Below are 10,704 nucleotides of genomic sequence, written 5' to 3' on the forward strand. Positions count from 1 at the left end.
GGTCGCGCTGTGTACCCACTCGGAGCAAGGGGACAGAGCGCCCCTTCCTGAGAACCCTCCAGGTTCAATGCTGTGTGATGGCTCGTGCTAGCTGCCGAACGAGGGTCCCCAAGATGCAGACAGGTGTGGGAAAGACGGTTCACCCTTCACCTCCTCCGCACCTGACTCTCAGAGGGTCCTAGGAACCCAGAGGAGACTAAACTCAGAAGGATGGAGGTGAGAGGGGTTTCCCCTTGAAACCACCCAAGCTTGAGGAGCTGCCTGACCAAGGCCACTACCCTTCCATTCCAGCTAGGACCAGGGGAAGGAAGGCTCTTCACATGGGGTGAAATCCTGGCCCTGAGGAAGTCAAGGGGAGTTTTGCTGTTGGTTTCAGTGGGGCAGGATTTCACCCATGGTACGTGGAGCAAGCAGGAGCAGGCAGTCTGTGCTCCTGAAACCGACAGCCCAGTTCTGCAGACTCACACGGCTCAGAGAATCATTTCACTCGGCTTCCAAACCTTCGGTTGTTTCACCTTTTGCCATTCACCCATGCTCAGGCAACTGCTGCTTTAGTAGAGGGGTAGTCCCCCTGCCTGAGATTTTACACTGAAGTCTCTTCTGCCTCCTCTGGTAGGGATCCAGATGCCAAAAGCTCCCAAAGCTTGGAGTGACATATCTCCTTACCCTGACAGTGCCATGCCAATGAGTCTCAAGTCTGATCTGGTGGCAGCACTTTCAGGCATAGAGCATGCCCACAAGGGTGCCAGGGTGGTTATCATGATGTGGCCACCTTTGCACTAGGAACTGGCCTAAACCACCAGTTAATTTCACATAGGCAACTGAAGCGTCATTCCCCTCACTGCTAACCTGTGGCACAGCTGATCAGTAACTTAGGAGATGAGCGGCGCCAGCTCATATTAATGTTTATTGGAGTCAGCCAGCCCTCAATAACACATCTCCTCCCATCCAATGCTGCGTGCCAGCATGTGCTGAACACAGCAGAGCTTTGCCCAGAAACCCCAACAGAGGGGATATCTGGAAGGCAAGCGGGGCCAGAGAAGCCCAACAGTATTCTAATCAGCTGTTCCCCCAAGGGGCTGGGAACACAGTGTTGGTTCATTGAGCCCCTCAGTGTTTGGACACAGACCATAACCCTGGCTTGAAGGACTACACACTCCTGGGGGAAGACAGAAATTAGACTCTCATCCTCCCCCTCCTTCTGAGCTCCTCTCTGAACCACTAGGACGGCTCTCCTGCCATCAGAGGTCCTCCAAGACCCCGGTGCTGCTCCCGGAGAGCTGGCATAGAAGGGAGATCTGCCTGGGGGTGATCATGGCTCTGAAGCACAGAGGCTCTTGCAGCTGTGTGCTCCATACATGAACCCTGGTTAGAATATTTGCTCTGTCTGCAGAAGAAGAGGGGAGAGGGAGTTTTGGTTTCCTAACAGAAGGAAGAAGCTAAAGCCACCATCACGGCAGAGGGAGCATTTGCTGAGTCAGAAGCGAACAGCATTTCCAGCAGGAAGCCACGCAGAGCCCAGGGAGGGCTACAGGAGAGCAGAGGTGATGCAGATTAGGTCCCAGCACAGCAGATACTGTCCTGCGATAGAGGGCAGGTGAAGCAGGCAGATCTCTGAGTGCAGAGGGCTCCTGAGTGCTGGGGCGGAGACGATGCAGTCATGTCTTGGGGATGGGCTATAGGGAAGGTGATGCACTTGTATTGCAAGGTGGCCGGCCCTGAGTGCATTCAGTACATCTGCGGGGACGCCATTGTAGCCTAAGGCTAGAATTGCTGTAAGAGGAGATGATCCAGCTGTGCCTCCGGGTCGGAGGTTCCCGCGCACGGTGCTGTAGCATAGCAAAGCTCACTCAGCTGGGTCTTGATCGCGGAGGTTCCTGGTTGCTGTGCTGTCAGAATGAGGTGATCCACCGCTCATTGCAGACCCCAATTCTCCTCCTCTCCGCCCAGCCACACCTGCTGCTGGCTGCCCCTTTACAGACCCAAATTCCCACCTCTCTGCACCTTGTCTGTTATTTCAGTCTCTGCGGTGCGCTGTGGTAACAGTGACGTCAGTGAACTCCCCTGGGCGCTGCTTGGAAGCCGGCCTGGTGTTCTGCTGCACAGTAGTACCAAGCTGCATCTGAGCTCCCCACCTTGGCCTTTTCCTCTATGGCCCGGACAGGTGCTGCCTCAGGCCCATGGGGGAGGCAGCAGCACTACTACCACAGCAGCCCCTGCTGGCCAGCTGCAGTAAGAACAAGGCCAGCAGAGAGCCGCTGCATACCTGCTACAAAGATGCTCCTCTCGGAGCAGCAGCACTGGGAGAGGGGGAACATGCGAACGCCATATGGTTAACTCCTGGGTCCACCTCTACCTAGGTCATGTCCAATCCTGGCCAGCCCTAATGAGCCAAGCTGGTGGGGGGTGTACACCAGGAGAAAGTCCGCCAGCAGTGGAATAGGGATGGGGACAGGAGGCCTCTCCATGCAGGAGACATGCTCCCCACCCAGCCCAGAGGTGGGCGCCTGTCATTAATTCCCTTGTCGTGGTCACCCTTTACTATTAGCCCTGGAGAGCCTGGTCTGTAAACTTCCCTTAGCTCCGCCCAGTGCACAACTGAGGTCAGGGGCCCACGGACCCAGCTCATTTATTACACACTCTCTGGCAGGGCAGGGATTTATCAGGGTTAGCTGGTGGCTGGCTTGCCTCCTTTGCCGTGCATCCTATGGGATTCTACAGCTTCACAGACCCAGGGCATGGGGCGCTCACGTATCTCCTTCAATTCATTGGGGGCATGCAGCACCCTCAAGGCTGGCTTTACGCATGTCCTCTGTACCAGAGCTAGGACTGGGTTGCACATAACCAGAAATTCCCCAGGCAACTAATGACATGAAGTATTAATGTTTTGCTCTCGGAAACACCTTTCAGCGGAGGATTGCAAAGCCCCCCACTAAAGATGGGCAACCTTCATTATTCACATATAACAAACAATGTAACAGATATACTGAGGGGTAAAGGGACTCACCCAAGGTCACATAGCTGGAAAGGGGCAGGGTGAGAAATAGAACTCAGTTCTCCCAACTCCACCCCTTGATCAACACACTAGGCCATGCTGTTGCCTTCTTCAAAAAGGCCTGAGTGCACGGATGGCTTTTGGTACCGTGACATACGGGGATCGGGTCAGTATTTGATGAGGCTGCATCATGTGAGGAATCAAATGCGGAAGGGATGGGGTGTGTTTGGGGCACCTTCCAACAGAACTTCACAGAGTAGGTGAGAGGTGAACCCATAGGCTCAAACCAGCCTCAAGTACACTCACACACACAAAAGATATAGCACACGTGGCGCCCACGGGCACAGTCCGTACCCAGGACCCTGACCCACAGCACGGTCCAGTGGTGATCACCATGGATCGGCAAGCATGGGGAGCTCGCCTCTCTTCCTGGCTCAGACTCATGGTATCACCTTTGGCCTCTCTGTACCTCACTTTGCCCAAGGGTGAAGTAGGGACACTGCTACTTTCCCCTCCCAGAGGGATAACAGGAGACCTAGCCAGTGTGTGCACAGTGCTCGGAGAGCTTCCGATTGCAGACACATGAGCAAAATGTTATGTTGTTCTAAGCCAGGCCTGCACAACACGCGGCCCGCGTGGGCCCACTGTGCGGCTCGCGGGCAAGCGGTGGGGGGCGGTTTCTGGGTTCACCCCCTGCCCGGGGGGCCCGACCTCACAGCCCTGAGCGCCACGCTCTGACTGCCCTGACAGTCAGAAGCGCAGCTGCCGGGTTCGCCCCCTGCCGGGGCAGGGGGGCCCGACCTCCCCCACCCCTGGGCAGGGGGCGAACCCGGCAGCCGCGCTTCTGACTGTCAGGGCGGTCAGAGCGCGGCGCGCGGGGCTGAGGTCGCCTTCCCCCCCACAGCAGGGGGCGAACCCGGCAGCCGCGCTTCTGACTGTCAGGGTGGTCAGAGCACGGCGCGCGGGGCTGAGGTCGCCTTCCCCCCCACAGCAGGGGGCGAACCCGGCAGCCGCGCTTCTGACTGTCAGGGTGGTCAGAGCGCGGCGCGCGGGGCTGAGGTCACCTTCCCCCCCACTCCCTCCTGGCAGGGGGCGAACCTGGCAGCCACGCTTCTGACTGTCAGGGCGGTCAGAGCGCGGCGCGCGGGGCTGAGGTCGCCTCCTCCCCCCTCCCTCTCCCCCCCCCCGGCAGGGGGCGAACCCGGCAGCCGCGCTTCTGACTGTCAGGGCGGTCAGAGCGCGGCACGCAGGGCTGTGAGGTCACACACACACTCCCCCCCCGCACACGCGTCTCCGTCTCCTGTTCCTCCTGCCTGGCGTCCAGCGTCACTTCCGGGGCTGCTGAGGCGGGAAGCGCTGGGCGTGAGGCAGAGCCGGTAAGTCTGAGCGAGGGGAGAGGCACCCGGCCTGGGCTCGAGCCGCAGCTCACGGGGGCTGGGGTCAGGGGGATGTCCAGCTCAGAGGGTCTGGTGGCACCTTAAAGACTAACAGATTTATTTGGGCATAAGCTTTCGTGAGTAAAAACCTCACTTCTTCGGATGCATAGAGTGAAAGCTACAGATGCAGGCATTATATACAGACACATGGAGAGCAGGGAGTTACTTCACAAGTGGCGAACCAGTGTTGACAAGGCCAATTCAATCAGGGTGGATGTAGTCCACTCCCAATAATAGATGAGGAGGTGTCAATTCCCTGGTCATTCTATCACAGATTTAAAAGTCACTGTCATTGAACAAAAAAACTTCAGAAACAGACTTCAAAGAGAAACAGCAGAACTAAAATTCATTTGCAAATTCAACACCATTAATCTGGGCTTGAATAGGGATTGGGAGTGGCTGGCTCACTACAGAAGCAGCTTTTCCTCTCCTGGAATTGACACCTCCTCATCTATTATTGGGAGTGGACTACATCCACCCTGATTGAATTGGCCTTGTCAACACTGGTTCGCCACTTGTGAAGTAACTCCCTGCTCTCCATGTGTCTGTATATAATGCCTGCATCTGTAGCTTTCACTCTATGCATCCGAAGAAGTGAGGTTTTTACTCACGAAAGCTTATGCCCAAATAAATCTGTTAGTCTTTAAGGTGCCACCAGACTCTTTGTTGTTTTTGTAGATACAGACTAACACGGCTACCCCCTGATACTTGACAGCTCAGAGGGGCTGGGCTCGGAGCTGAGGTCAGGGCTGGGGGGGGGATGAGGTCAGGGGGGTGTCTGGCTCAGAGGGGCTGGCGGTCAGGGGGTGTCCGGCTCAGAGGGGCTGGACTCGGAGCTGGGGGTCAGGGCTGGGGGGGGGCTGGGGTCAGGGGGTGTCAGGCTCAGAGGGGCTGGACTCGGAGCTGGGGGTCAGGGCTGCTGGGGGATGGGGTCAGGGGCTGCTCAGCTCACAGGGGCTGGGCTCAGAGCTAGGGGTCAGGGCTGCGGGGGGATGGGGTCGGGGGGGGTGTCTGGCTCAGAGGGGCTGGGCTCGGAGCTAGGGGTCAGGGCTGGGGGGGCTGGGGTCGGGGGGGTGTCTGGCTCAGAGGGGCTGTGCTCGGAGCTGGGGGTCAGGGCTGCTGGGGGATGGGGTCGAGGGGTGCTTAGCTCAGAGGGGCTGGGCTCGGAGCTAGGGATCAGGGCTGGGGGGGGCTGGGGAGGGGGACGGGGTTCGGCGGGGCTGGGTGGTGCTGGGGGAGGGGAGGGGGGCCTGTTTCAGCACGGCCGGCGGGTTTTGGCCCTCAGCTATTTTCTTTGGAGTAATATGGCCCTCGCCGCTTTACGAGTTGTGCAGGCCTGTTCTAAGCAATGCCATGCAGGTAGTTCTCCAGGAGGCAGATGCGAGCCTGCGCCCTCAGCAGACTGGCGGCAGCATTGCACATGTGAGGACAGAGGGGATCAGTCCCCGAGAAATTAATGAGCTGGCTGGGGGAGGGGCAGCAGGGTGAGCGGGGCGCCAGCAGAGAGTGGCCGTGGGCAGGGGAGCATGAGGTCGATGGCAGAAATCGGAAGGCCGGAGAGGAAAGGGGTGAGGAATGGGGATGAAGACATATGGTGAGGAAGGGGGAAGAGAGGAGGTGGTGGAGGGTGGCAGGAGAGAGGAGAAGGTGCCAGGAGATGGAGGTATGGGGGCATGGGAGAGAGCTTGCAACCCAGGCTCTGCCTCTGGGTACTGCTTACTTTGCATTATTAGCAGAGATTGGACCAACCCTGGCACCCTGAGCTGGGCCCAGACTGTAATCTGCGCCCAATACCAGATGCCCGTGGCAGGACCATGTGCCCCAGGCGCTGGGGGCTCCCTGGGAGCAGAAGGGTTAACGCAGGCCATCCTAGGTATGCACATTCTTTTCCAGGCAATAACAGGCTGCAGCTTTCCAGGAGCCGGGCATCAGGTTACTCTCTGATCCTACCTGCCCTGCCCCACTCCCAAGCCACCTCCAGGATCCCAGCGGCCACTGGCTCCAGGAAAGAGCAAAGGATAATTAGAGGGGTGAAATCCTCCTCTCCCACCCACTGGCTGCCTGCAGGGGCTGAGCAGATACAACCCCTCCAGCCTGATGCTCCATTTCCACTCTTAGTGAGGCCAGGTCATGTGATCCCCACCTGGGGAGGGCCTTTGCGGGAGAGGCACTGAACACCACCTGAATTGCCAGGGACCTCACTGTCAGCTCCATAGGCGCCAGCCTCCACCCCCGCTATGGACCCCTACCCTAGAGAGTAGGTACTACAGTGCTCACCCCATGGAGCACTGAACGGGCTGCTCCTCATTTTTCTCTCTAACCAGAAGAGTCAGAAACTGTCTTAAAAGAAATGGAAGCCGAGACTCTCCCGTATTAACCTGATTCCAGGAGCTGGTGCTTTAAGATCATCCCCAAATATCACAGGAAATTGTGCACTGGCAACGCTGCTGTGAGTTGTCTCCTAGAATGTCCCCAGCATCTGCTAACACAGCAACAACCCTCTGCAAGGAGGTGAGGCCATGGGGGAAAGCGTGGCACTGCTTATGCGCCTCCCACGTACAGATCTCAAAGCACTTTACAAACACCAATGGATTAAGCCTGTGCCCCCATGAGGCAGGTAAATCAGCATCCTCTCCTCATTTTACAGATGGGGAAACTGCAGCAGAGAGATCAAGGGCTTGTCCGCAGGGGGAAGTTGCCCAGGACAGCTCTCCTGGAATAGTTGCCATGGGGATGCTCTGTTCCAGAATAAAAATGATTTTGTTCCAGACTAATTACTCTGCTTCGGAAGTGCACTAATTATTCCAGGGGGCAGTGACCTTTATTTAGGAACAGTGTCCCTATGGGAAGCTATTCTGGAATAGCCACTCCAGACAATTGCTCCATGGAAAGAAGCCCTAAGTCACTTGCCCAGAGTCAGGGACAGAGCCAGAAATCAAACCCAGGGCTCCTAATTTTCAGGTTCCCTCACCACTCTTAGGAGCAGATTGGTGACCAGGGCCTGTCAGATCTTAGAGACCAGCCCCACACCTCCCGCCTGAACAAAGGAGAGCCAAAGAGAAGGGAGAAGCTTTGCTCTCAACTCAGCGGCGTCTTCTACGGACTAGCAATGGTGCTCTGTGAACGAAGTTCCCTGGCTCATCCCTCAGCAGCACAGCCTCGGATCCTCTCCAAGAGCAGAGAGGGAACGTGTAGGATGCTGCAGATCCCTGTCCAGAGAGGGCAGAGGTGTAAAACCCCCACGCCCCTGACTCAGGATGGGTCCCGCTTTCTCTCACACCTCCTGTGTCCCCAGCCATCCTCAGAATTTCCATGAGAGCCAGAGGGAGCAACAGAGAACTGATAAGAAGGGGGCAGTTTCCATTTCTTGTGGGGGAAGGGCGCCAGTGGGAGTCCTAGGCCCTGTTTTCTCTCCTCCAAGGGGTATTCTCTGCAGGAGCAGCACTCCCCTGCCCATGCTGTCCTTGCCTTCTGCATCTACCACTGTCCCAATCCCTTCCCCTAGGAGGCTGCAGCAAAAGCCCAGGGTGAGGAAAGTGCAAGGGCTGGTCCTGACATAATGAGGAGGTGCTGAGATGCTGCAGTCCAGCGATTTTCACCGATTCTGCTTAGAGCTTGTCTACACGGGAGACTTTTCCAGTTACACCAGTATCACTGAACCACTCGAGTTCTCCCGCAATAACCCCCCCGGGGACACACTTGGTCCAGACTAAGAATAACTTTTTGCAGCATGGCTTCCAAAGGGACACAAGCTCCATCAAAAAAGGCCCTCCTGGACCAGGAGGAGTCAGGTCTCCCCTAGGAGGGCTGTGCTGGTGTAACTACACCGCTACACTGGCCCAGCGATCCTGGCATGGACACATCTGAAAGGGGGGCAGTGGTACCAGGACACTGGCAGCGGTGTCAGGACACCACACTAGGGCTTTTGCTGGGACAGCTGTGTTGGTCAGGATCACACCTCTTTGTCCCCCTGACTACACAGCTGTGCCGGCAAAGGTTTGTAGCACAGCTTGTACACATGGAGCGGGGGCTATACTGGTATCGCACTGGTTTAAATTCATACCCTACCTTATGCCATGCCTTATAGCTTTCCCACGTAGACAAGCCCTTAGGAGATAACTGGCTCCCATTTACTCGGAGCTCCCAGCTCTCCCATAGACTCCCTGGGTGACCTTGGGATTAGTCTCTGTGCCTCGGTTTCCCCAAAACAGGGGATAATAGTCCTTTCTTTCTCCCATAACTTGTCTCTCAAGATTGCAGGCTCTTTGGGCCACATTTTTGTGTTGCACCTAGTGCAACAGGGCCCCTGAGTACTACCCTAATACAGATAATAAAGCCAAGCAAGCTCTTATTTGACCCTTTTCACCTATTTTCTCCCCCTTCCAATCCCCCACACCCCCGAGCTCTGCCAGCTACAAGATTGCTTTTAGGATTGGAGCTGCTGTTTGCTACAGCATGCAGAATTCCCCCTGCCCCCCATGAACACCTTACAAGCTGCTCCCTAAGCCTTGAGCAAGCCCCACATCACCCCGAGAGTTACAAAAGCACATGGCCACTGGACTCAAAAACTTGGGGCAAGTTTTTCCAATCCCACAATGCACTGGCCCCTTCTCCGCCCCCTCAAACAGAAACTACAGAGGGCTTGGGGATGGCCTGGGCCCCAATCCCAGCCCCTGGGTGTGCTCTCAAAGGGGAGATTGTTCTCTGGCTTGCTGGGCTGCACATTTGCCTTGTAATCTAAACAAGGAAAAGAGCCCTGCCTTGCAGGCACTCGCTGCAGGCTGGCCAGAGCCGTTCCTTAATTACAATCTGTGAAATGCTGAAGCGGAATCAATGCCACAGCAACAGCTGGTAACTGGAAGCTTTTTCCCTGCTCCCTTTCCTGTTTCAACAGACACAAGCTGGTTATTGGAGCCTCCCCCTCCAACCCCACCTCCCCCACAGACCCAGAGTTTTTCCAAGCTCAAGTTGTATCTGACTCCTACTGCGGGTTGGGTTTAATTACCTGCATTCAGTCTAATGCCTGAGCCAGCCTGCACTCCGAGCCCTCCCCAGCCAGCCCAGCCACTGAGCACTACTGAGTGCTTCAGGCCTGCAGACAGCCTCAAATCCCAGACCGACCCCCCGGCATCTCCCCCATCTCTACACACCACACCTACGCACACTGCCTTACACAAGTGCATTGCACTACATGCACACCGCCCTGCACACACAAGGCCCAGGCACTGTTCCAGCACAGCAGACGTGCTATCAGTGCCATTTACATGTCTTATAAGATTTCCTCTTCATGCAGGTTGGGTCTGAATCCCAAAGAAAGCTCGAGCCAGCGTTCCCGAATCTAGAGAGGGCAGCCTGGCTTGGGGCAGTCCTTTCCCCCGTCCTCTGGCTATTGTTTTACGTTATACTCCAGGAGTCACTTCTCCTGGGCATTGCTTCCTGGTTTCCATAGGCCCTTGGCAGGGAGCTAGGGTGGAGCCCCCCACTGGCAGGAGTAGGTGAAGCTGTGCCTGCTGATGCCAGTAGGGAGGTGGTTGGCCCCCTGGCTTGTGTTTGCTGCACAACGTGTATGCTCACGGCGGGTAAATGGGATGTAAGAGAGCAAAGCCGGGTATGTAGCTCGTGCTGCATGGGACGCAGTGCCCAGCCTGGACAAAGCAGGAGCCGGGTGTCGAGAGCCCGGGCTCCCCATCCCAGCCCTACCTTCGAAGTCGGAGAGGATCCCCTCCAGGTGATCGTTGACGGACAGCTGGGACATCCTGGCTCACTTCCCGGCAGCAGTGCAGGTGGGTGGGTGGCTGGCTCACGCCCGGCAGAGCCAGCTGTGCCTCTCTGCCTCCAGCTGTTGCTCTGCTCCTGGGATGCCCCTCCAAGTCTTCTAGCTTGGGCAGAACCTCGCCATGCCAGAGGGAGAGGAGAGACTCTGGGGAAGGGAAAAGGGGGGAGTCTGACCCAACTGCCTTCCACCTCCAAGCCAGCCAGCCCCCTCCAGAACCCAGAGGACTTCTGCTCTCTGGGACGAGTGGCAGCGGAGGAGAGCAAAGGGAAAGAGAGAAGATCCCCTCCCCCTTGCCCAGAGAAAGAATGACAGACCCCCCCTTCCCCCCCACCATACAGCCCACCCCCAGCTAAGCCCTTGCTGGGATCACATTGGCTGCACTGGATTGCCTGTCCCTGCCCTGTGCAGGGAGAGGAGGGGAAAGCAAAGAGGAGGAGAAAGGAGGGGTGGGGGGCCCAGAGTCAGAGCAGTTCTTGGCACACAGAGAAGTCAGAGAG

The 10,704-nt window shown here is 56.9% G+C and overlaps 1 protein-coding gene across 2 annotated transcripts in view; it reads right to left on the bottom strand.

The window, feature by feature from the left end:
• Window positions 1-10,479, bottom strand: part of SEPTIN12 (septin 12) — a 67,274-nt gene extending 56,795 nt beyond the window's left edge. For both annotated transcript variants that reach the window (XM_054042848.1, XM_054042846.1), the window contains exon 1: window positions 10,132-10,479. In XM_054042848.1, coding sequence (XP_053898823.1) covers window positions 10,132-10,186 — 55 coding nt within the window. In that variant the 5' untranslated portion in view covers window positions 10,187-10,479. The remainder of the gene's footprint in view (window positions 1-10,131) is intronic.
• Between the last annotated feature and the right edge of the window lie 225 nt (window positions 10,480-10,704).

The sequence above is a fragment of the Malaclemys terrapin genome, chromosome 10, assembly GCF_027887155.1.
Source record: "Malaclemys terrapin pileata isolate rMalTer1 chromosome 10, rMalTer1.hap1, whole genome shotgun sequence".
Classification (NCBI taxonomy): Eukaryota; Metazoa; Chordata; order Testudines; family Emydidae; genus Malaclemys; species Malaclemys terrapin.